Source organism: Acanthopagrus latus, chromosome 18 (assembly GCF_904848185.1).
Source record: "Acanthopagrus latus isolate v.2019 chromosome 18, fAcaLat1.1, whole genome shotgun sequence".
In the NCBI taxonomy this organism is placed as follows: domain Eukaryota; kingdom Metazoa; phylum Chordata; class Actinopteri; order Spariformes; family Sparidae; genus Acanthopagrus; species Acanthopagrus latus.
The window spans coordinates 26,832,677-26,860,113 of NC_051056.1; the positions used below are offsets into that span (position 1 = coordinate 26,832,677).

General features: G+C 42.5%; 1 protein-coding gene across 8 annotated transcripts in view; it reads right to left on the minus strand.

The window, feature by feature from the left end:
- Positions 1–27,437, minus strand: part of enox2 (ecto-NOX disulfide-thiol exchanger 2) — a 186,065-nt gene that overhangs the window by 9,585 nt on the left and 149,043 nt on the right. For 6 of the 8 annotated variants that reach the window (XM_037078219.1, XM_037078226.1, XM_037078221.1 and 3 more), the window contains 7 exons: positions 25,593–25,799; positions 21,205–21,438; positions 19,797–20,009; positions 15,988–16,094; positions 9,500–9,614; positions 5,639–5,826; positions 3,680–3,820 (listed from right to left, as the gene is read on the minus strand). In XM_037078219.1, coding sequence (XP_036934114.1) covers positions 3,680–3,820; positions 5,639–5,826; positions 9,500–9,614; positions 15,988–16,094; positions 19,797–20,009; positions 21,205–21,438; positions 25,593–25,799 — 1,205 coding nt within the window. The remainder of the gene's footprint in view (positions 1–3,679; positions 3,821–5,638; positions 5,827–9,499; positions 9,615–15,987; positions 16,095–19,796; positions 20,010–21,204; positions 21,439–25,592; positions 25,800–27,437) is intronic. The other 2 variants (XM_037078225.1, XM_037078223.1) reach the window with 2 other exon arrangements.

Consider the following 27,437-nt stretch of genomic DNA (forward strand, 5'->3'; position numbering starts at 1 on the left):
ACTGAAATGCTGTTTTCGTATGGAAGAGGCTGACATGCACAGTCAATAAGATTAAAAAGGATTACTGTCTGGACACGTAAATCAAGATATCAAATTATAGAATCTATAATAATATAATATAATATAATTTCCATTTCCTTTCCCTATTTTCTTTCCTTTTCTTTTTTAAACTGATTTATTTTTTAATTTACATGTTCAAAATCAAATCAAATCAAAAGCATGTCAGTACAGCCACACAATATATTATTATTATAATTATTATATATATATATATATATATATATATATATATATATATATATATATATATATATATATATATATATATATATATATATATTATTATTTTTTTTTTACATTTTTTTTTCTTCTTTAATGTGTGTACATTTTAGTCATCGACATTTAAAACACACTGTTTTTGGCAGTAAAATAAGAGTAAAAGGTAAAAAGAAAAAAAGGATTCTCAAAAACTAAAATGGAAAAAAATGGAATTTGGGGAAAAATAAAACAGATTTTATAGGGCCCTACATAAGCTCCACACTTTACTGTGGAGTAAAGGTGTGATGATAGACGCTGTTCTGATGCTTTATGTTAAGTGTCAGCTTGAGAACTTGTCTGAATGAGTTTGTCTCATGTTACGTGCTAACACATCAGAATATCTCAGACTCTGATGCTTCTATTTGAACCGTTTTTCTTTTAACGTGTCTCTTGCAAGTCCCCTCACTCCTTTAGAGTTCTCCTTTGGCCAAAAGATTAAGAAATAATGAAAAACAAGCACAATTGGCAGACATATGATAGATTCCACATGAGGTTAATAACCTGGACGACCTGCCCTGGTGTCAATCCAGTGATGTGTGGCGACAGTGAAGGAGAACTGAAGGGATCTCCTCCGCATGACGGATCACCTCACAACAATGTGAATCTTCAGAGGAACCTACACCCCAAAAATTGATTTCTCTTGCTCCCTTTAATGAGACTGCCTCTCATGATTCATGTTTTCCCACATGCAGGAATTGAATTAGCATATTTCCCAGGGCTCAGTCGCGTGGACACATTTTCTAATCAAACTCATCACCATTAACACTCTATTGACAACTCTGTCACTCCGGGTTGATCTGAAGGAAGAGACGTTTTAGCAAATTACTAATTCACCTCCGTGTTATATAAATCCTGCGGTCTGCTCCGAGAGCAAACGAACGACACGGGGAGCAGCTCCCCACGTGGACTCAGAGCCTCTCGTTTGTATTATTATCCAATTTAATAGGCGATTGAACCTGAGGCTCGTTTTAATGACGGCCCTTCTTTCTCATTATACAGAGTCAGAAGGAACATTAACAGACATTAGCAGCTGAATACTGGGAATATGGGACAAACACCTGAAACATTAGTAAACACGACATGTTGAACGGAGAAAAATGACCCTTGAATCTTGAAATAGTTTAATGAGATTGTAGATCATGGCGCACTGCATTTAGCGGTGTACTCTTGCAGTGAAACAGCTCGGCACTAATCAATATTAGATGGAGTTTTGTTGGGGAAAAGCATGCCTCAATGTAAGCAACACTTTCAATCAAATAACAAATGTGATGCTGGGATGGATGAATAATGGAGCAGCAGTGGCTCTAAATGATGATCTTGTATAACAGCTTCGAGACAACAACAGGAGTTTACATTAGTGAAATGTCTCGTGCAGGTCGTATCCATCTGTATAAAAATGATTCCTCTGGTTTTTTTTGCCTCTTGGTCAGTTCAAACTGAAAAAAATAAATGCTCCAGTGCAGATGTAACCCGAAGGACAAAATGTTCAGGAACGAGAGTGTGTGATTGGGTTGCTGGTGGTCATAAAATTCTCAGCGGCAGACAAATAAGGGAACAATTTGACTGCGGTTATCCATGCTCAATATGTTTCTAGTTAGGAAATGAGTGGATGTGCCTTTTTTATGTGGTTGCAGTGAGAACATGCAGCTACAGAGGAGAGGACAAAATAACATCCTGTTTGGTCGAGGAGCAGAAGTTGAAAGGAAAAGCATGACGTTACAACGGAGGGTTTCATTTTTTGGAATTCATTCAAAAACGATGTGATGAGTTACGAAGATGAAGATGTGCCGTGCCGCAGCTAACGATCATTTTCATCTGTTGATTATTTCACAATTAACTGTTTAATTGTTCAAGTTATTTCCCCAGAGCTGAACGTGATCTGCCATCAAGTTGCTTGTTGTATTTGGCCAACACTTCAAACCCCAAAGACTCTCTAAGACACCAAGTAGTATCTTCAACTCTATACAGCATTAATCAGAAAATAAATTAATTCAAAAACTTGTTACTTTTTCTCTGAAGCAGCCTGTAATCTGCAAAGTAACTAGTAACTAAACTTAAAATCAGTTATAATCAAAATGGAACTAAATAAAGTAAATGTAAATGTACCTGTACCATTTTCCCGCCACACCTGCCGGTCTAGCACTGCTCAGTTTGACTCAAGATTCAGCATTTTTGCAAGCCACTCGTTATTTATAAGCTTTTATTATGAAGCAGCGTCACAGAAAACATGTTTTCACCAGCAGTTACTAAAGCTGACTCCTGAAACAGTTAAAACATAGCCGATGTTTGAAAGTACAAACAGGACGAGAGAAACTAAAGAGACTCGGTTAGAAGTTACAAAAGGACCGAGAGCTGAACACAGCTTAAAAAACGTCTTTGTCTCAGGTTCCCTGCACAGACGGGGGCTTGTTATGGCTTTGCTGCCGCTGCCTGCTCCATGGTGGGAGATTCGGCTAAACTCAGCTCACTGAAGCTGGAGATGGAAAAGCAAATCAGTGCCGATCAGTTCGACTCATGTGGCCAAAAGTCTAAGTAGAAAAACGGCAGCAGTTACATTTACTCACTGATTGCAACATTACTGAAATGATGAATTGATTCTCCAGTAGTTTACCAACTCACAATAATGTATCAGCCTTATGTGAGACTGATTTGAGTATCAGTATGAATTGTTTATGAGGGTTTTTCCAATCTCATACACACAATCACTGAAGGACACTGAAAACTGTGAGAAAACTTTACGACACTCGATGGGAGGTTCTTCAAATGATTACTGGTTGAATACGTCTTCTATCAGACGCATAATGGCGCACTAATGAAAGCTAAATGAGGCCAAATCATAAACTTAAAACTCCAAAGCCGCATTATTAACTTTTTTTGAAGGGAAATTAGAAATTAAAGAGTCGATTACACTGAGTGTTAAGAAGAATGAAATAAGCTCACTGGGAGGAAAATGGGAAAACCAGAACACTGATTGAAGTTAGAAACGCTCGGCCTCGCTGCGGTGGGCTCTTCCCCACAGTGTTGATATTATAAAGATGCACCCAAAAGAGCTATTTTGGGAAATTTGATGAGCTTGGAAAGAAGTTTTCAACTACTTAGTAATTATTGAGTCATTTTCTCAAAGCAAAACCACATATTACCACTATCACACTATGGCCTTTTGTTTATTGATGATTTATTTCTCCAATATCTTCCACGCGTTGGAACTCATCTCGAGCTCATTTCTTTCTTATTAAAGTGCAAATTAGATAGTGTTCACTTTCAAACAAAGAGAGCAACCCAGAAATGAACTTTTGCTCAAAGAAAACACAACGAGGGAAAACGGTAGATTCTCCACTTTGTGTTTTTCCGTCAGACCAACCTGCATTGCGTGCGCGTTCTGCAGGTTCTGGAGTCCTTCTTTCAGGTTCTGGACTTGGTTCTTCAGCTGCTGTTTGTCCTCAAAACTCTTCTCCAGCTCTGCCTCCCGCTGTTTCAGTTCTTCCCTCATCTTTAACAGTTGCTGCGAAAGAAAAAGCAGAACAGTGAGCCACTAATGCTACTGTGAGCTAACCAACCGTGACGACGCTAACCTCGCGCTCTGAAAGCAGAGGAACAATCAGCCACTTGTTTTATTAATATTTAGCATGTAATCCCTGCACCGGCAATCAGAACCGCAGCTTAATACAGAAAAGCAATTAGATACTCCTGTGAATTATACTTCCCATAAACATTTGTTAAAGAGGAAACAATTGTTGTATCATATTGAGTCCAAGAGAGGAGTCATTTGGCGAATCCTTTGCTTGTTAAACAATCTAAAATTACGGATTACATGTAGAGGAAGCGACGCACGCCAGCAGTTTGTCCTCTGAAGTTTCCTGCTCGACGCAGACGAAACGATTCACGTCCTGCTGCGTTACTTTCACCAGGAAGAGGGTCTGAGGACGCGGGGCGGGGGGGGTCTGTCAGCTGTGAGTTTTCATCTGCAGTTACACGTAAAGTTTTTCTGCATTACATGCTCTATAATTCACAGAAAAGAGGAAACGGTTTGCCCGCACGTGCTGATAATATTTCACTGTAATTTGCGTGTCGGCGTGATACGACACGTAGACCCACGACAAGGGGAGGTGTCCAGTTTCACTGTCTTCCAATTCATTTAATCCATTCAGCTAATCTTTTCATAAACACATCGTGAGAGACGTAAGCGGGAGAGGTAATTAGTCTTCGCAAGCAGAAACGAACAGCGGGGCCTTAATGGATTCTCTTCTTCTCAACGTGAATCGATCATACTTTCTATTACCTGTGACAGCCCGATAAGTGAGGACACTTGACAAACGCTAGAACGAGTCAATTCAGTCATTCTTTAGTGTTTGAAAAGGCAGATTTAAGGGTCTCTGAAGTTCTTTTGACAGTGGAACAGTTGCTCATCCTGGGACGATTACAGAGTTAAAGGGACAGTTCACTCTGAAATGAAAAAGTACATATATTTCCTATTACCTGAAGTGCTACTTATCCATCTAGAGAATCCACAGACCTTGTTTGATCAGTTTCATGTAGGAGCATGTAATTACTGACGGACAGATGAAGATCTTTCTTTCCTTCTTCCCCGACCACTTTAAGGATTTACTGTCTGTTTGTCAGACACTGAATTTATGTGTCTGTAAATGTTGGTGACTGTTAAAACACCAGGAGTGACAAGAAAAACAGGGACTTAACCATTCTGTCCCAGACAAAGCCTAATATGTGGTGTTTTATGAATAATATCTGGAAATGTTGTCAATAATCCAAATCAAAAACTGTTTTACCAACCGCTGGGGTGACTGGATGTGGAAAATGAAAGCAGGGATGCTGAACAACAACAACATTCAGGAGCAAAAAGTACAAGCTGCATCTGCAAAGAAAAGAAGCCTCCAGTACTTTTCATTATCTATCTTTTAATAAATGGTTATGGAATTGTTTTAATAGCCTTGGGTTTGTTCCAAGAATCTGTGTGCCGTTTGAGTCATAGCCTCCAATCCCAAGAAAAACCCATTTCGTCTGTGAATAAGTTCCTTTAACAAGACAAAAACCTTAAAATATGTTTTTTTAAGCAGCTCTTCAGAAAAAAAAAGACTAACAGCTGCTCCAGAGAGCTGCACCTTCCCACATGTTCCTGCAGAGCACTCTTTTAAAGTGCTGGATGATGAATAAATGACAGTCGTGTTTTCAGACTGCATGGAAAATTCAAAGCATTAACCTGAGCGACGATGTTCTTAAAGAGGACCTGGTGCGAGGAGATTACACATTTTGTTGGATCTGAAGGTGTCTGGATGCGTCTCTGTGTTTGTTTGTCAGGTGTTACCTTCTGCATGCCTTGCAGGGCCTGCTGTAGGAAGCTGAGCTGCTGAGAGTGCGTGCTGTCCTCCTCGCTCCTGATTGGCTGGTTCTTGCCCTGTTCCTGTTTGAGTAGCTCCACCTCGTTCCTGTAGGCGTCCAGCTGGCAGCGCAGGGAGTCGTTCTCCTCCCTCAGGGCCTCTGCTTGGGAGACACCTATAGATTTATTCACAATGTACAGAAAACAGTACAGAATATGGTGATGTTTTTTTTTTCCCCTCCCAATTTATGCTTCATTACAAAAAATATTCTCCAGTTTTTGCTACCCTGTGTCTTTTTGTCTTTTGGGGAAAAATATTAACGTCAACAATGAAAATATTAAAGACGGGAATGCACAAGATGAAGAAGAAGAAGAAGAAGAGGAAGAAGAGCTTGATGAGGAGGATGACAAGGAAGAGGATGAGTGTGAAGAGGAGCAGGAGAACAAAGAGGCTGAAGAAGAAGAAGAAGAAGAAAGGAGAAGAAGCAGCAGCAGAACCAGGAGAAAAAGTAGCAGAAGAAGAAGAAGAAGAAGAAGAAGAAGAAGTAGAAGGAGAAGAAGATGCAGAGGAAGAAGATGATGAAGAAGAAGAAAAGCACAAAAAGGAGGAAGAGCGTGAAGAGGAGCAGGAGGAGAAGGAAGAGGCTGAAGAAGAAGATGAAGACGAGAGGAGAAGAAGCAGCAGCAGCAGAAAAAGAAGCAGAAGAAGTAAAAGTGTAGAATTTCAGGTTCGGGTTTCATAAGATCTTCTACAATCTTATCAGAGATGTGAAAAAACCCTCAGGTGTGTGTAAAATGTATGTTAGGAACTTAAAACATGAAAATAGGAAAATGTGAAATTATTACTTCTCGGCCATTAGAAGCAGGTCGTTATCGTTTATTGGTGTCAACTGAAAATATTCCATATTTTGCATCCCGCGTCGAAGCTATCGCACTGTGACATTTGTAGTCACGATCGGATCACTCACTTTTTTATCCAAGTGAGAGGGTGCAGAGAAATATTAAGCAGGTTTGTTGGCTGATGAGAATCTCAACATTCAAAACATAAGGACGAAAGAGACGAGCTCAATTGACTTTCTATGCAAATTTCAAGCATTTTCAAAGAGACTCAACTGTAAAATGTCCTTCTGATTGTCTGCTGACACATATCTCTGCCTTACTTCAGTAGAAGCATTTCAGAGGACTATCGTGTTTGCATCTATACGCCAGGCAGCAAAATCTTAAAAACTTCTCTTTAACAGTAACACATATTGAGATACACTTTGGGCTAATTATTAAAACTGAAACAGAACTATGCGCTTGTTGTTTGACTTGATTGAAAGTGACGCAAAGTATCAGGAGTGATATTTTGTGCCCCTGATTCCAGATATCAAAGCTCACATTAATTTTTCCGTCATAGACGATGTTATGTAACTCACAGCTGGAGCTTTTCTACGACTTCGGGTTGGGGGTGAAATTCTGTCAGTTGAATCATCAGTGCAAAGAGATGAACAGCTGCGTCACAAAATATCTGGGTCTTTGATAAAAAGTGACAAGTACAATCATGTATATCTAAAAACCTTGTGGGAGAACATCTGATCGACTCGCTTGAAATTCTGTGGCAAACCGCCACTACGACCCAACAGTCTCCTTTAAATAGATCAAACCTATTCCAGTATCAAATAAAACATCTTTAAGTCCTCAAGATCGTATTCAGATCTTCACCAAAAGTTAATGGAGTCTACTCTGGGTTGAGACCCATCCTCTATCCACGTTCCATAGAAATCTGTTCAGTAATTTTAGTGTAATCTCATAAAACAACAACTAACAACCATAAATCATTGGCGGAGGTTCCTCTACCCACAATATGATCATTACATCATCAGGAAGAATCACAACGTGACAACACTCCTGAGGCTGAGCTGGCAACGTAATCAAACGGCTCCTCAACTGTCATCAGATTTCATTTTAAACCTCGTTACGTGCTGCTGGTGTAAGAAAAATCACCTCTTTCTGACTGATCGCTTCAAGCCCAGACAAAAAAACCCTTAAAGAAATCAATCTCTGCCCTTTCTGTGGCAATTAACAGTGTGTTCATGTAGGATCCTGTCACTTGTATTATGAAGCTGACTGAGAAAAAAATAACAGAAACAACATGTACCAAACACAAAAGAGTCCAAAATCTAAAGGTAAAATGTTGTGAAGCTATCTGGAAGTGTGATAATCAAACACCTACAGTATATTAGCATGAACTACAGAAAGCTGTGTTAATCCCAAAGTGTTTCGCCCAATAGCTCTCTACTGGACATTTGACCTGACCTATTGAGCAAATAGAGGAGACAGTGGGAGTTTATTATTATACGAGACCTGCTCAGCTCCAGAGATGTCCGGTATTATCAGCTCCTCTCTCCTCCTGTGGGCCTTGAGGGGAAGCGCTTTGGAAAAGTGCAATACACTGACTGGACTGGGGAGATAAGCCCCGTCCTGTGTGTGTGTGTGTGTGTGTGTGTGTGTGTGCGAGAATGCGTGTCTGGCGAGGTTTTGTGTAGGTGTTCATGAGTGCTGCCTGCAGTCTATCATGGAGGACCATCGGCGGTTCTAATGAACTCTTGCTGGGTTGAGTGTGTGCGTGTCCTCGCTGTGTTTGTGTGTACTTTTTCTCCCAGTGCAAAAAAAGAAAAAAAAAAAAAATGAAGGTTTAAGGTGAGAAGAGTATTGATCTGAGAGCCTCATCAACTTGGTGTGAGGAGATGTCAACCACTTGGCCAGATTCTGAGCAATTCCCCTTTCTGTTACATAAGAGGCGGCGCTATCGACCTGCAGATATCCATGAGCACACACACACACACACACACACACACACACCTACGGGCGGGGAGTCATGCACGCGGGCGGTTGTTTTGCTTTCTATTCTTTACATGAGTCAGACGCAGAGCATCGATTCACTTTTTAAGAGGCTGCAGTCATAACACAGGTGTTTCTCTGAGCGGCGCGCTGACGTGTAAATGTGCCCCTTTGCTTAAAGGTTAGCGAGTAAAGCGAGTGTAACAGTCAGCCTGTCAGCGCAAATAGCCGAGAAAGTGTCACATTTACACCCGTCACCTGAGCCAATCCTGTAGCATCGAGCTAAATGACAGGTCTGACAGCATTGCTAATTACTGATAGCTATAATAGCAAGGTTGCAAAAGAGAAGCGGCTGAGTTGACGACTGCATTTACATACATTTGCATGCTGATTAGAGAAGCTGTCATATTAGCAAATGGCAGAGATCAGAATGATTAAAAGGCACGAAGAGAGTGTGTGAAGTGAGCGTTACAACGCACGCAGGTTGGGAAGAAAAAAAAAAAACACAAGATGAGAGACGACATTACACGTGGTGGTTTCACGCCTGCTGCCCCGGTGACGACTGCAGACTTACGGGTTATTGTACCGGCGGCTGAGAGATTAGGAGCGCCGTTAGTTTTTGTTGCTTCTGCACTCACATCCAGGGAAGAACAGAAGATTATGGCACTTCAGCGATACCCTGATCTGAGATTAGATGGCAGCCGGCAGGTGTAGACTAGATTTTCACACACGTAGACGCTCAGATGTACATTCATAAGGTGGACTGGGGATAATGTCTTTTAATAGTTGTGTATGCCATCAACACAGCACAGTGCCTGAGGTGTCAGAATCCTGATGAGTGTTTTTTTTTTTGTTTTTTTTTATTCATGGAGAGTTGTCAGATGCTTGGGGGATGATTACTGTCTTCTCAGTCAAACCGAGCTGCCTCCTCCTGCTATTTAACACGCTTTGTGTCCATTCTCTGGAGACCTTGATCAGTGTATGGCCCGTCACGTTGACAGTGAATACGTGCGTGCATATGCATACCCGAGTCCTCCGAGTCCTTGCTGTCAGGGGCGTCCTCCATGTCATCGTCAGACATCTCCATCTCCTCCTCTCGCCTGATGCCCATCAGCTGCTCATTGTGCATGTTTCTGATCTCCTGCAAAAAACACAAGCAAAGGAAGGGCGGGTCAGAGCTGCGGAGGCTCATGGGTGATGTTGTAGCAGGATCATCCGTGACGCACCGCTTTGATTTCACTGTTACTGTTTAGCGTTGGCTGTAAATGATATTTATAACAGATTAGAACAGATGAGGTGACTGAAGATGAAAAGGATGGTCTCAGCTGGTGCTTAACACTTCTGGCACAGCGATGGGGCAGGTGGTAGCACAAACATAACCTGTTCCCACAGTTTTGTACCTGTTAGTGCACATTCATGCAGCCAAAATAGATGATAAGTGTGTGAAAGTGAGAACAAGAGCTCCTGTCGAAAGTGTCAAAGCCTTACACCGTCAGATGACACTGATTCAGGATGACGGAGCATTAAAAGCATCTCAGGCCCTGTAAACATTTGGCATCAACATGCGTCCTGTGTGGATCCGATCACAAGTGGACGGTAGGGGGGGTGAACAGCTCGAAGATGCCTTGAGGACGCATTTAAGGTCCAGTGACCAAGACTGTTTCTGGTTCTGGGTTAGTCTAGGATGCATGTGACCACATTCTCTTAGCAGTTTGTGTGACGTGAAACAATCACAACGGATTGAACAGAGTGATTTCTGAGCTCCATGTTGGCAGCAGAAGTTTGTGAAAGCACCGTCTGCTTCAACTGATCACTGAACTCATCACCACAACACCACTAACCTCCCTAACAAATCCCATGATTTAATCATGAGGAGAATTCTCACAAACTTGGTACCTTCTTGTAAATTTGTTATTATAAAACAACACATTACAATGTTTAATTCCTTGTAAATAGTGTCAGTTTGTTGTGGCATCGCTGTAAAAGCCCGTCTGGTTTTATATCTGAACTACCGTTTAAACACACCTTCACCATCTTCATCAAATGTGTTAACACAGTGATGGTAGATAGTACAAATACACTGAAGAGTGACTGATACAGACTACTTCTCTGAGGTCTGTGGAGAACAGCCCCAGACTTCCTTTAAAAATACTCCAATTTTTTAGATTAGGTGCGTTAGAAACTTGATACACTTTGTGAAACGCTGTCTACAACAGGTTCTTAACTATCTGGGCTAAACTTGTGAATTCGGCAAACGTTATACATGAAGAAATGTCTGTCTTTGTGTGATTCGACGGGCTTAAAGCTGTTCACCTGTGATCGGATCACTCAGGACAGATGGTAACAACTAATGTGAACGGCCTCTTAAGCTTGTTTTTTTATTACACCCATGTTTCATTCTAATTGACTGCACATGTGGAAGCCCAGAGCAGTAACTGTATAATATCACTCTTCTCTGTTTCATTTTAACCTTACGGACAAAATCAATAATGACTAAATCCATCTGGAGACCAGAAACCACAAGCAGGTCTTCAAATTGGTTTCGAGATTACGGTCAACCCCACACTGAAATGCACCGGCTGTAAATTAGTACAAACCTTCCAGGTGTGTGTCAAGAGACAAGCAAAAACAAATAAACAGAATCCTCAGGACACTTTTCGCACATTAGACAGCTTAGACAAAACCGTGAAACGTGGCGTTTCTGAGAATCTGCGCTTGCGTGGGGTTTTAAACACCAGTCGGCTTTCATCCCCTGTCGTGAGCAGATGTTTGAGCTACAGGAGTGTCTGGATTAAAAGGAGGAGGTCGAATGTTAACGCTGCCGGAGAATAGAGAGTAGAGAGCACGGCTAACAATGGGAGAGCGACTGATCGGCCATTTTTCACACAGAGGGATGAAAAACGTCCGCTAACACAAGTTGACCCAGTGTTTCCTCTGTAGTTGACTTGCAGCAGCTGTAGCAGGGGAGCATGTTTGGCATTTGTTCCACGTCCAGCTGTGGTGTTAAATAACATTTTGGATGTCATAATGACCTTTGACCTTTTAGATATAAAATGTTATAACCTTCTCATTTCATCCTACTGGACACTGTTATAATTAGCCGTTTTCAAGATGTCCGTCTTGTTCTTGTGAATGAAACATCTTCGAAAATGCCTTCAAATTTGGCACAAACGATGTGGTGATGAGACGGAGACACTTTATATTCAAGAGGGTCAAAAGGTCAACTTCACTCTGACATTTTATCATTCTGTTATCAATGTCCTGGTCTTTTATTCTTATTTTAGAACCGCAAAGCTCAGGAACAGCAACTTGACTGGGGTGCAGATGTACACAGCCGCAAGCTGGTGATTCAAGTCATCATATGAACCGTTGAGTAAGGGCCAAAAATGTGTTTTGTGAGGTCAGAGTGACCTTCGACCTCCAACTTCTAATGAGTTCACGCTCGAGTCAAAGCGGACGTTGCCAGATTTCAAGAAATTCTTGATATCACGTTCAAATGAATGAAGGAAAAGACAGAAAGCCAGTGAAGTCGTGGGCGGAGGCATAAAAATGAAGAAATAAAGAGAAAAACTGATACTTGTGTTCTATTAAAACACATTATATTTTCTAAAATACTTTAAAATGATCCTCTCGGGTATTTTAGACCTCACGCTCTGACACGCCGATGCATGAAATTCACCTCAACAGTGTTTAAAAACGCACTAATCTGGCTTCATGAACAGATGATTAATATGTTCAAGACATGTCACCTTAAACAGGAAGTTGATTTATTGTATTATTATGTTAATTACACGATAATCTACACTGCTGAACATTTATCACAGCTGTATAGATCCAAATCAACTCGGCTCCAGACAAATAAGAACATGTCGACTATGTGGAGGAAATTATTTAGTAATTACTTTGTTTATATTATCAGATCTGCTATTCTTAAAGTATAAACGCCGACCTACATGCAAAACACCACTTAACTGAACTTGAGTAACCTACCGCAGCCTTGATACAGTGAACAACTCCCTGTGATTTATTTCACACTGAACCACACGCACCAGGATATCTGGGCACCAACTTTTATATAAAACATTCACACATTTAACTTGTAAAAGAGCACGAGTGGAGCACATGGAAAGTGCTCTCACTTGACGATTTTGCATATTGAACCACATACAGACAAACAACACCAGCGGATAGAGACATGACTGTTCTGTCACTGACACATTCACAACAACAGGCTGAAAAACACTCCCAAAAAGCTAACGGGAGCGAAAAAAGTTGCCCGCGAGAACACAAACTTACAACCATCTGTCAGCTGACATTATCAGCCTGAGCCAGTGGCAGAGGTCAAACAGGTACTCTAGACACACCAAGACATGCAGACACACAACCATCTGGTGTGTGTGGAGCACAGTGTGCAAACACAAGCGCACACGGCACAATAAAAACACTGATAGAGGGAGGCAGCTGTTGTCTGATTCAGCCTGAGAGCTGCAGCGACTCAACACCGCTGCTCGTTCCTCCATATTTCACCTCCGGGCCTGAGAATCATACTGAATATACAACGACTGAGAGAGTGAAGCCGGCTGCCTATTTGATGATAAACTACCCCCGAGCAACTGCGCTTACTTACCTATGCTCTTTACACTGGCCAGAGGCTGCCAGACCTATAGATGACAGCCTCTGAGGCAGGCCTGTGTGAGCAACGTCAAAGTAAACCCAGATTAAGACACATTTTTGGCTTTTAAATCAAATCACTCCAGACTTGTTATGTTAAAGAATGACCAGTCGGGCTTGAAGTCACCGAGAGCTAGCGCCCGCCTCTGCAGCTCCGAGCTGCCTTTTGACACTTTTAGCCTGCTATTTTGGTTCTGACCTTCACAATGTGGCAATATGGTTGCATCTCTCAGCTCTCATTACACCCACATGTACTGTACAAACCTCAAGGCAAGCCGGGCGAACTCCACCAGCGCAGCGATTAATGACAGGGAGCTGAAGTAAACAAGTCGCTGGTGAACAAAGTGGAGCTTCAAGCAAGTCAAGAATCCACGTATCTACCCAGTTGTTGATGGTAACCAAGCTGAAGCCAAAAGGCGAGAGAAACATGGTGGAAAGCTGCTGTTTTTCTGTGACTAATCTTGGCTGACAACATCGAAGGTTGTGTTTTCTAAGGAGCTGTAGGAAACTTCTAATATCCAGTGAGCACCAAGAGGGATTTTGGTGTAGACTAAAAACTGGGCTTTAGTCAGTCTGAATCTCTAAGACCCCATTTTACTTTTCTTTTCAACCAGCTATATATTAGATATTAGAACATCAGTGTGGGTCAGTTGTGGCTCGAAAGGTAGAGCTGCTGTCTGTTAATCAGAAGGCCGGTGGTTTGATCCCTGACAGCAGGTGTCGACCTGCTCATCAGGAGCATTTTGGGGTTTGGCGTCTTCCTCAAGGATACTTCAACATGCAGCCAGGGGAGCCGGGGGAATCGAACCAGTGACCCCATCCTACCTCCTGAGCCGAAGCTGCCCTAATGCACCTGATACTCTACCGCGTTTTTTCCCCGTTTTGACTCCGCGGTGAAAGGAAATTATAATTTTTTCAACATACCAGATCGTTCTGCTACTCTGACACTTTCCTTTGCCTTCTTAAGTACTTGTATCCACATTACTGACTCTTAATGAATGAAATTTGGCTTGTTTAAGTACTTAAGGAGATCTGACACTTGTCTGTTGCCATACAGCCTTTAAATACCTTGAGATTATTTTGGTTTGGTGTTAATTATCAGTAGCTTTGTCACAGTAGTTTGGTGGTAAAAATACTTTTTGGTAGGTAAATCTATATCTTAATTCCTTTTAGGAAAAGGTTATTGTTTCCACTTGCTTGTGTAATTCCTCACCGTGTATTAACTTACTTAAACACAGAGATACAGACTCAAGTCGGGCCGGCGCTGAACCAAAAGCTTTGAGTCCAAATGACTTCATCTGTCTGTTCACGTCTCAGACACACACACACACACACACACACACACACGAAACCCACTCTGAATAAAGAATAAAGTCTATTCTCACAGGTATATAACAGTGTAAAGTAGCTGGAAGAGAAAAAAAAAACCCCAAAAAAACTACAAAGACCGTTTGAACCAGGACGTCTTTTAGAGGATTTATTCAAAACAATGTTTTCTGAACGAGGACATATTCTGCAGTGGACCATCCGCCCACAGTGGCGTCTTTCACTTGCATCTATGGTCACGTTGTACTCCCAGGTGAATGCATTGAGCGTCTATAAAGGAAGTCTGAGAAAGAATGGACAGATCCCTGAGGCCTGATGGAAACACTCTAGTATCCATATAATAGATTTGAATACTTTCTGCTACGCTGTTGATACAGAAGAGAGCGATTCCCGCATGAGAAGAATGCCGAGACTCTCAAGGTCTGAGCGAGGGAAGTAAAACAATACAGAAGTGGCCTTTACTGACGTCAACGCAACCAGCCGTGCACTCAAGCATCTGCATATGAACGTGCATCATTCAGCTTCCTACTTACTCCTCAGGTGTGTGTTAAAAGACCTCCTCGCTCGCTATTATGAGCGTGATAATGTTCCTGTAAAGATTGGTAATTTCGCTGTTTTCGTAATAATGCAGCAAATCCAACCATCAGAGCGACACATCGACTTTGTCAGACCTACCTGTAGAGAGACGCTCCTGCTGTGTGACATTCTGTTGTTACTGTGCATGTGTGTGTGTGTCGGTGTACCTCTAAAAATATATTCCAAATCACACTTTTGAACTGTTTGTTGTTTATGCTGAGGTTCAGAGAAACTTACCAATCGGATATGATCATATATGGTCCATTAGACCCACGGACTGCCGCACACTCAAGACCCCTCCATTAAATACAACCCATCATCATGCTAATTAATGCTCCATTTGGCAAAGAGAGAAAAAAATGGTGAGCAGATAGCAGAAAAAAAAAGTCTGTAGATTAAAAAATTAATAGGCTTTTATGGCTCGAGATGCTCCTTGATTATTGGCTCAAAATGAAAAATCTTTGTATTTGTTGGGGGAAAAAAGGCTTGTACAGATTTACCTGTGTTCTGGACACCCTTAGAGATGGAAAACTCACCCAGGAGTGGTGCAGGGAGGGGGAGGGGAGGAGGAGGAGGAGGAGGAGGAGGAGGAGGAGGAGGAGGAGGAGGAGGAGGAAAGGATGGAGGTTTGGACCTGGGTGTGTCTGGAGGTGATCAGCCACATGTTCTGCATCCTGGCTTCGCTCAAAGTACTTACTGTAACAAGGAGTCTGCTTTTTTTTTTTCCCCCTTCTGATTTCATTTTTTCTTCACATGTTCAAATGTTCAATCATTACACAACCTTAATCTAAGCATCTGGACTATTGATATAAAAAAAAATGAAATAAAGAACTTTACAGTGAGTAAAGCGGGAGACAGGAGTCCAACAAAAAATGGGATAAAGTCTAAATTTCCCCCCATAAATCATGTGAACGAACAGAACGAAATCAAAGTATACTAACCTCTGCTTGTTTGCGCCACATGTCCAGGTTCTTGCGCTGAGCTTTGGAGAAATGGTCCCATGCCTTTTGTTTGGAAGCAGCTTGGAATACAGACACAATCTGTTCAACTGTGGCGGGATGCAGGGAAGGACCAGAGACCATCCAGAGACAGAGAGAGAAAGAAAGACAGAGGGCAGGTGGGAAGGAGCAGAGGAGTGAGAAAGTGGAGTCAACTAGTGATGTAAAGAACTGTGTGAGTGTGTGTGTGTATACATATATATGTATGTTTCTGTGTGTGTGTATGCAAGCGTGTGATCTACTTACCTGCTGATGCCAGTGCATCACCTCGTGGATTGTTGGATGCGTAATTCCCCCACGAGCAAACTTAAATAAATTCCACATCTTTCCCACACGTCTACATAATATATGGTGTACTGGCTCTTCACAGTTGCTCTGCTAACACTGACTTTGATTTCTGTTTGCCAGGAGCTTGGCTCGACAGGAGTGATGGGCACTTCAGTCCAAACAGAAAAAAAAATCCAAAAAAACCCCAAAAACTACTTGACAGGCTGCCATGAAACTTGGCCAAGAAACTGAAGAGCAGGTCAGCACCCTGCATGGTGGCTTCTGCCATCAGTGTGTGAATGAGTGAATGAGACAAGTGTTGTGAAGTGTTTTGAGACGTCAGTAGACTGGAACAATGTCCATTTACCGTTTACAGATATAACTGGCTCCTAGAGGATGAATCCTACACACCAGGGTGTAAAATTAACTCTTCTGTCTACCGGCCCGCGGCAGGTAGAGACTAACATCTCTCAGAGTTGTGAAAATTAAAAGAGGTTGGTGTTCCAGGTCACTGCACTTTGTTTCCATTACCTGTTTATTATTTTCTCATTAAATCAGCTCAGTTGTACAAATCCCCAAACACTCAGATCCACTGGTGTTGGCGGCTTTTTATTTCTGTGAGTCGCTGTCAGCGCGTTTCTTACAATCATGCGGCTGTTATTTATGTTTTCTCAGCTTAGCTCGCTCAGTACAGCTAACTCACTTTTTTCAGGCTTCAAAGACTGAACTGACTGAGTTGATCTGCTTTCTCCCTTCACTGGTGACAGGGAACAGTTTTCTCTGCTGGGTGACAGTTATAGGTTGCAACTTCTGCCTGAAGGCAACTCTGAGAAGACACACCTTTGTTGCTGAATCCTAAAATGGATTTCCTTCAAATCTGATAGATATTCATGTGCCTCTCACTAGTAACAACTCATCTCCTGAATTTTAATCCACAGCCATGATCTAATTTGTCAAATAATTTGTTGGATGACCAAATGTTTGCACAATTAATTTCTGCACTCTGTTCTTTATTGCAAATATGAGCACGCTAACATGCTAAACTAAGAGTGTGAACTTGGCAAACATATCTGCTGAACATCAGCGTGCTGACAGAGATCGTCTGTGCAGGCTCACAGAGCTGCTGGCATCGCTGCAGACTCTTTGTCTTGTGTCATATTTTTTTAACAAGGGAAATTTTGCTAAGCAACTGGCAGCTGCCAAAAATAACTTACTTTAAGTGTGCCACTGCTGACCACTGTGCAGCTCCACCACAGCAGTCGGCTGTAAGGAATCTCGTGCAAGGACACTTTGTTAAAGTAGCTCAGTGTCCCTGATTCCCTTTCTCCCTATTCAGATTTCTGTCCTCTTATAAAACAGGAAAGGCTGAAACTGTCACACCTCTGCAGTTAACATTTCAGTAGCTGCGAAAATGACGGCGCAGAAACTGAACAATGGGACTCCAATTACTCTCATTCGGACCAGACCTTTAACTCCTGGGTCTTCTACAAGTCCACATGTGATGTGGCGATGACGGCTGGTCTGAGTCTGACTGAGTCTTCTGTGTCAGACTCCGTCTCTGCTGCAGTGTGGTGATATAGTCATCTCTATCTGTTGTCATGTGGGTGGTCATGGCGGAGTGTGCGGGTGGTCTGTGTATCCCAGAGGTCCTAATGTACACGGAGGAGGGGAGACTGGGGGTCAATATGACTGCCGGCTGTGTGTGTGTGTGTGTGTGTGTGTGTGTGTGTGTGTGTGTGTGTGTGTGTTTGCAGAGCAGCAAGAGAGAGAGAGAGAGAGAACAGTACAGGGATCAATAGCATCTTCCCAGCACCCTGTAATTTGATGGAGCAGATCGATGGTGAAGTCAGAGAAGAGAGGAAAGGGTAGAGACTTTTTGTGTGTGTGTGTGTGTGTGTGTGTGTGTGTGTGTGACAACATTTCTGTATTCCACTTCTTTACAATATGGTAGGAAAGAAGTTCAAATGGAGACTCTTCACAGCGAGGTCTGTGGATTATCTTTAGGAAGAGGGACATTGTTTCTGGAAAGGCGAAATGCTTCTGAGTCTTTGAAATGCATTATTTTTTTCAACGCTTTGAGCGCCACAAATGAAATTCTCTGCGGCTTTATTGTATTAGTGTAGCAGCCGAAGATTGAGAAGCCAATATCTCAGAGCCAGGGCACATAAAACGAAAGCCATCTGCATGGTTTGAACCCTCTAGGGACTAAGTAATACTCTTTTTTCCTTCTGATTCAGGTGAACTGACCTTTAAGGCGACATATTCCATCAGAGACAGACCTATGTGGACGGCAACGAAACAAATCAGGAGGCTGCATTTACTTGGTACGGGTGGGGAGTTGTTCCCAAGTGAAACTTGTAAAAAACATCGCACAGGAGTCCGGTCTCTGCGTTATCATTAATATGGCCAGCAATGCACCAGGAGGAAGGCAAAGTCATGAATAGGAATGTGTTTGCATTGGCTGAAATGATGGAGGGCGGCTAACACAAGGACAGCAACTCCGCTTCCGTTTATGTGGTTTATAGCCTACAAACACGGCCACATAAATCTTCTACGTGTTCAATATGTATCCTCCACTCGATGCACAATAAATGAAACAAAAACTGGAAACTTTACCTCGTTTTCAAGGATGTTTACATTCTAGTTAACATGCGTGTGGAGGGATAAGTGGAGACAAAGTGCCGCAGGCGTTAGTGTAAACCAGCAGCTGCTCAGGCGAAGCTGTCAGAGGAGGGCAGGGGAGCAGACTTTGCCTTTGGCCTTTCATCAGTTGTAACGAGCCAAGCATGCATCTACTCTATATGTTTGTATTCATGCAGTGAATGTGTTGGGCTACTTACTACTTTCATCTGAAGGCAGCTCGAATAATATTCCAGTCAAGTCACCGGTGCCGGTGTTATTTTCCCTTGTTTGTGTGTAAAATATTTATTTATCTGAAGGAGCAAGGACACTGAATGCCTCTCGGTGGTTAGGAAAGAAATCAAAACTTACCTTTCACATCCTCCCAAACACAAACTAGCATGAAACAAAGTGGCTTTTACGATGCTTTTAAAATCAAGAACCTTTGCGTCCACAATGTGCGGCTCCTTAATTTAATTAATACCGCGCACACATGCTCTGTGCACCATGTGAGAGTCAGTGAGGGGCTGTGGACATTATCATACTTACTTATTTGCAGCATTTCAGGCTCATAAAGTCTTGACTGGGATTTTGCCCTCATTTGTGAATAACTGGCTGTTGACCTCTACAATCTACAGTATGCTTACGTTAAGGACACTTACACTGATCCAGCCAATCACGGAGTGCACGCATTCTTATCCTCCGCCTGTACTTCGACTTCAAAACAAGGAGTATCATGTATTCTAGTGAACTTTCACTGAGTTACCCTCTCCCCTTCAGTGTGTGTGAGTGATCCTGAATTGATCTTTGGGCTTGATACATGTATTTCTGTCTGTAGTGTGTGTGACTGAGAACACAGGACTCACATTGACCCACTATACCAGACAGAGCGGTCTTGAACTTGTCTTTGGCCTCCTCCATCTCCTTCTCGTGCTGGCTCTTCTCGCCCGTCAGCCGGCGGATGTGGCCGTTGGAGGACTGGATCATGGAGTAGAAGTTGTTGGCGTTCCTGCGGTTGACTTCGCCTCGTTCAAGCCAGGTCAAGAGCACGCGCACCGCTTCGGGAAACTTGCCGTCGTCTGGCCAAGAGGTGCGAACACGGAGAAAAGGAACAGTCGGAAAAGCAAAGATAAATTATTCATGCACAGTCCCGCGACACTAATGCTTGCGAGGCCAAAAAAGATTACAAAGCCTTGTAAAAGTGAACATGATTATCATAATCCGTGTGAGACAAGACTGTAGTATAAAGACAAATAAAGGCAAGCAAGCAACTTTTAATATGTTGAGGGAAAAGTCAACAAAATAAAATCCGGGTTTATGTGAGGTAACGCTGGAATGATTAAAATAACGCCACGGTTAAGTGAAGAGAACAATGACAAGAGAACAAAACTGAAATGTAAGGAGTGGCTGTCATCCTCTTTAACAACACCTGCAGGAAACGGAGTGAAGGTTGAAACCTTTTTAGTGGTTTCTAGTCATCAAAAGGACAAAACTTTGACCCTGAAAACAGCTAAACCTCCCCCTTTCTCCCTCTGGGTAGAAGATTCAGGAGAGAGTAAACCTAAATCTGCAGCAAATAACTGTGATGTGTGTTTTCCCACCAACAGCCAAAAGTGATCAGAAACAAATCTGTGGATACAACAGCAGCGAGTTCTTTACAGCGGGGCCAGCGGAGGCAGGGCTGTGAGAGACTCGTGCAGATGGCAGAGTGGCAGAAAAGTCACAGCCATTTTGTTATCGTGCGAGTGTGACTGAAACCTGGAAGTGTCATTGCTCATTAGAGGAACAAGTTTATTCAGCCAGAAACTCGACATAAAGGGGGGGCGGGGGGGGTGAAAGGAGAAAATGGAAAAGGATGAGCCGAGAAGAAATACGAGTGCAGAGGGGAAGGGAGAGGAGAAAAGGGACAAGATAAGAGAGAGGAGCATGTGCTGAGGGGGAGAGTAAACCGATCTACCGTGTTTAACAGCCTCTGTGTAACGTCCTTTGAAAACAAATTCCCTGAATTTGTTAGGACATCAGAGAAACTGCTTTGTCAGTTTCACCAGCTGCAGCTCAGGACCTTCCCTGTAACCCTTTGACTTGCACTGGATGCCAACCACAAGCACAAAATCATACCTTAATCCTCCTGTTAGAACGAAGTGCCGTGAGTGGATCCATTTTTACTCGAGTTTGCTCATAAACAACGAGATTTTGCTTCTTTACCGAGCTCTGCTTCTTATGCAGTATCGTGTAACATGCATATATTATTGAATGCATTTGAAGTCGACCAACCTTTGATCTTGTCTCCCAGCTGACTGCACTCGTGCTCTGAGTAGTGGACGATTGGAGGTGGGGACGGCGGCCGCAGGCGATCCTCCTCCATCTTGCGCCGGTGCCTCTCCTCCCTGGCCAACATGCGCTGCCGACACTCCCACTCGTAGAGATCGTCTCGGGCCTGGGCGAAGTCCACGTGGAGACGGCCCGTGTCTTTCTTGTCTGTACTGGAGCCTAAACGGACACGATAACCTAAAGGAGACAAAAGATGTAAGCATTGTAAGACAAGAAGGAAATTGGCAGATAGGAGGAAGTGAAGAAGGGAAAAGGTAGATGTGACTGGAGGCCATCAACGAGCTCGCCCAGTAAAATTAAGTCATCCGTCGACTTGACAGTTTGATGTCATTTTCATAGTGTGCTGTCCATCAACTGAACATGTCGTCTGTCCACATCTTTGGTCCAGACTAAAATATCTGAACAACTATTGGATGAATTGCAATCAGAGTTTGACATTCCTGGTCCCCAGAGGATGAATCGTGAAGACTTTGGCATTACGGCTGTCACCACTGTGCTGTTTTTAGAGCCAGAAACTGACCATGTTTGGACGTGGGGGTGAAGTTAGGATGCCCGTGCACGTCAACGTCACAAGGTAGACTAAAACACAGGATACCTCATCACACCTAGGTTTCCTGTAGAGTCATTATCACCTCATCATTTTAATTATTTCCAAACATGGTGCCTGCCGGTGCCCAGTTGTTGGTTAAACCCAGACTGTCCGTGTTTCCCACACGTATAATTTACTTTGGCAACCATTTTTTGCACAAAAAAAAAATAAAAAAGAATCCGTCTGAGAGGACGTCATCCATGATCGATTAACTGGTGGACAATCTAACATCCCTCTTCCCCTCCTGTCTGCAGTCAGTCACACATCAACACGTTATACTTGCCTGACATCCATCAATAAAAAACTAAACAGGCCCTGGAAATTTAGCAAACATGTTTTGACTAAATTGAATTTTGTTTTATATTTCTACGTTTTTGCTTGATACCTTGGTCTCACAGGAAAGATGGCCGCAGCCTTTTAGCCTTGTCATTAGATATTTGACAGTAGAGAGCAACAAGAAACAAAGGAGGGAGAGAAAAGAGGATGACATGTGACAAAAGGTCCCTCGTCGGTTTCAGACCGATGAAGCCTGAACGCCTCTCATTCCTGACAGCTGCCGACTTCACACTTCCTCCTGTGATCTGGTGGTCACACTTTTATCGAACGCTGCTAATTTCTCTGTGATTTCGTAAATGCACTATATGAAAATCGCTCCGGTGTTACATCTGCTAGACGAATACATAAATACTCTTTTTAATGCAAATGAAAAACATGCCTGGAGGCCTGAATTTGAGTCAACACAAGGAGAGAAGAAGCAGGAGAGCAACGAACATGAGCTTCACTCTGCGCTCGTGTTGCAGGGTTTCTTTCTGGGCCAGTCACCTTCCACAGACTTAAGACTTAACAGATAACAAACCACTGAGAAAGCTCTCTATTACCTCTCTCTTTAAACCTTCATGACTTTTTGTTTTTGCTTGTTTGGACCTCGTCATCTCAGGATATATATATTATAATTCTACGGTTCTGCTGAGTTCAGAAGGCCTGCATCGTTTTGTCAATACACGAGAGAGACTGGAGGCCAATTACTCCTCTAGTGGCACTGAAAGACCACAATATCCCTCATTACCTCACTACTCCCCTCTTATCATCACGCTCTCCTCCTTACTCAATTTTCACTAATGGCTGGTTGCGGAGCTGAAGTGAAATCATGCCCATTTTCTCATTTAATTGGTTGAAATGCTCAGAAAGAGTGTTTATATATATATTTATATATATATGTGTGTGTGTGTGTGTGTGTAGCTGGACACAGTAATGATCCCCGGTGCGATTCACTGTCAGGCCCAACACACTCATCATGAGAGAAGGGGGGGTGGGCGGTGGGTAGGACTGTACATGGCAGCGCAAACAGGAAAAAGAAAGAAAGAAAGAAAGAAAGAAAGAGGGCGAGTTCGTGGGTTTCTAATTCAGTCCGCTCTCTCTGCTTCAGGCTCCAAATCTCACACTACTTCAATATTTCATACGAGGAGGTCTCAGGGTGCCGGGGCTGCTGGAGTGTGTGTCATTTGCTGGGTACTGTGTTTGCATAGGGTGTGTATGTGTATGTGTGTGTGTTTTTTTGTGTGTGTGTGAGTGTGTGTGTGTGGGGGGGTTATTATTTATGGGAAAACTACACAGCTCTGTCATCTGGCTAATATATGGGCCTCAGCTCCCACATCTCACGGTAAGAATAGCGGCAGATGAAATCACAGGGATCTGTCATTCAAACTAATTCACACACACACACACACACACACACACACACACACACACACACACACACACTTGGAAATGCATGAACACACACTTAATAATGCTGGGAATAATGCTGAATTGGTTGCTAGGTTAAATGGGTTTTTAAAGCAGCAGGAGCAGATAGAGATTTAAGACTTTGGGTTCCAGAAGCTGCTGTGAAAATTCAAGATGAGTTAAAAGAAAAAAAAAAAACCCAACATCTGCCGGTTAATAGAGTTGCTTTTTTACTACTTTAAAACGGCTCACAGAACAAAACCTTTGCATAGCTGTGGATCAGCATGTGTGTGGAAGAAGACACGGCACACAGAATCAGAATAAGAAAATCTTCTAAGGCTGCATTTTGTTTCTGATTCATGGCTCTAGACGACGTTGTTAACCTTGCATAATTATATTTACCTTGTTATGACTATATTAGTTTCAGCCTACACGTGTGTGCTGTCTGATTCACAGAGTTTTGAGTCAGTATCGGGACTTTATTGGTCCAGGTGGGTCTACCAACCCGTTTAAGATGGTCTCTCCGATTGTCTCGTAAGATATCCTGATGAAGGAAAAGTCTGGCTGTCGGGCCGGAGACACGGGGTGTTTTCATATCTTTGTCTGTTAATTGGAGATTTATTTTTACATCTATTGAGTTTGAATGAAATCTGTTTCAGCTTCTGAAGCGTTGGTAACTCTCCATCTTCCCGCTGAAACTACGAGGGGCTAAACTCTTGGACTATCATCATCATTACACCTTCCGTAGTCAAGTCTAATTCTCTTCATTCTCAAAACATTGTGAGCGTATCAACTCAACCGATAGAGTTACTAAGAGGCAGAAGCTGCTGGTTCTCATGTATTTCCTTCCTCTGCTCAGCTATTTTAAAAGGTTCCTTTAATGATGTTCTTCACATGTTAAAAAGGGATGATCCTGAATCATTTATTGATCACTTAGGTTTTGCGGTATGGCCACACGCTTAAATAATTTACCCCTTCTGTGAAATCAGCAAGTTTGGAATGTTGGACGGCTCTAAATAATACAATACCCATGAGCCTCGGCGTACGTTGCTATGGAGAAGAGGGCAGAGCTTTAGTGATGTGTTTCACAATTTTACCCAGAATCCAACAGTGATTCATTTAAGCTGCACGCTGCGAGATAATTTGTCTCAACAGTGGAATCTTTAGCTTTCATTCACAGTTAGCAGCGCACGTAATACAATTTTAAAGATCCCCTCCGGACAAGTTTTAACACTGTACTTTGACTAATAATCTCTTTCTGATGTGGTTTTTACTAAAAAAAGAAAAAGTTATATTATCTTATTAAAATACTTCTTCTCAAAACTCACTATCCCTCATTAAAAAATCCTGGATCTACGCTTCTGCAAATATGTGTCATTTTCTCAAGTTTAACCACTTCACAGGAGACGTCTCGTACTTTACTAAAAAGTCCTTTCTCTGTGTATCAAAGGCTTCAAGTTCCCAGGTCACACTTGTTTTAAGTTCAGTATCAATGTCACAAATCCTTTCTAATAAGCCGGCCTCTCAAAAAAAAAAAACCCAACAGATTTTCAAGGAGCAGAGAGACAACATCATACTTTAGAGTTGAGGGGGAGTTAGATTAGAAATGTCTAATTAAAATAAACCTTGACATTTTTAAAACGTACACAAGCTTCTACCAACTTTTGAATCAAGGAACCAGACGTTTAGCAGAAGACGTCAAACCTTGAACACCAACGTACTCGACGTCAGAGCAGCCAAACTCAGCAAGGAGATGAAGAGGTGAGAGAAGAGAGGACCTCCCCAGACTCCTTTATAAAACTGCTCAGTTTTTTTGGGGCCGTCTTAGAAAGTTGGCTAAAGTTAAACATTCATTAATTTCCTTTTTTAGTGTAAAAATGCATGTTTAGCACCCTTTGTTTCCATGTCAATGAGTGATTATAAGGAAAGTGAATTTGGACTCTCTGTATTCTTGCTCGTCAATACAATATTAGACCAAGAAGCACTCAGACAGTTAGTAAGAGTGAATACAGCTCACCGGACAGGAAGAGAGCTTTGTCCACAGTGAACTCCTCTGCGAATCTGATATGGCAGAAGTTCTTCTTGCTCTTGCGTATGGCCGTGATGTCGCCACACTGCCCGAAGACCTCCATGATGAGCTGCTCGGTGGCGTTCTCTGGCAGACCGCCGACAAACACCGTCTTACAACCTGGAGGGCGGTCTCTTGTGGCGGGAGGGGGAAGGTCTGTTCGGAAGCAGCGGGACAGGAGAGAGAACGTACCGTTATATATGTGTGTGTGTGTGTGTGTGTGTGTGTGTGTGTGTGAACCAACCAAGACAGGGAAGAACTGAATGATGAAAATCCTTGTGGTTGCATTTACGTTGAGGTTGTACAAACAACTCAAGAAATGATTCAGTTGTCCCTGAACGCCGAAGCCTGTTGATGTTGAGTATGAATTATGCTCTTTGACACGCTGAGAACAACATATCCAATGGCAAGAACGTGGCGTTTTGATTTCATCGCTGCTTGAGATCATGTTGGCAGACCAGAGGAGCAGGTTTGATTTCCTCTCGTTTGTTTTCACCGAAAAAGTACTGTGTATGCCTCATTGTATACTCAATAAAAGACAATCCAAATAACAAAATCTAAACGGGGAGAGACGAGAAGCAGCTGCTCACTTGTAGCGTCAATCCAAAATAATACCTACATTCCACATCGGAATTTACTCCGAGAGGTTCAACAGGTAACAAAAGCCAGTCAATAATCTGCCTACCAGGTGGATCAATATATCAAAACATGCATACAAGTTAAAAATACAGACGAGGATATGATGGAAGTGAACGCCACACAAACACAAACTGAGCCTTATTATATGCAACAGGCGCAGGAGGAGCCTGCCATGACAAAGCATCAAATCCCCTCATAATAACCAAGGAAAACAAAAGCAAATACATTACATCCATACGGCATAAATGACAAATAAATCCCACGACTGATCTGAGGTCACACTCCACATCCACACTGAGAGGAATAAGGGCCAGGTCGGTCACACAAACATCAAACATTTGAACATTTAGTCATATTTAAAACATAGCACTTATGACCTAAAAAAAAAGGATAAAGCTTAATGCATGAATAATGATAACTTGGAGCAATATGCTCAGATCATTTTTTGTTAGATAAATGTTAATATCAAACCATTCCATGCATGAAAATGAAATCCTTTTTGGCCACTGAGTGATTGCGAATCCTCTCATGTGGAAGGTCCCCTGCACTGCAGAAATCACTTATTCAACACAGATGAGTGTTGACTGATCTAATCTCCAATAGATCAAGCTTCTCATCCATGATGAATGTGATTAGCTGGGTCTATGAGGAGAGCACCAGCTAATCAGTGGAACGCCGAGAACGCTATATTTCCGGATGTCTGCTAGAAAGGCCGTGCAATCAGAGTTACTGATGCTCCCGCCCCTGAAGATATCGATACTCTGGAATGAACTGGGTCTGAACTTGGTTGGATACCTGAGGTGCATCATAAGGGGCCTGGTTGATCGGCACCGAGTGGAGTAATTCAGACATCCTGGGCTCTAATTTACGTGTAATCAAACAGATTTCAAGCCTGTCAAACTGAAAAACCTTCCCGCAGCAAAACCACTGGTAATCAGCGGAGAGGTCTGTTCTGTATAACCAACAGTTGTGCAACAGATTTTTGCCTTCTGGTTCCCTTCTTTATCCTCCTATTAGCCAAAACAAACATTTGAAAACCCTCAACACCCTCTGCCAACTCTCAGCTAAAGTCTGTTCGAAAGGAGAAAAGAAGAACTAACTCAGGAACCAAATCCTCCTTGTTTACAGGAGACATATTATGCTAATTTTCGGGTT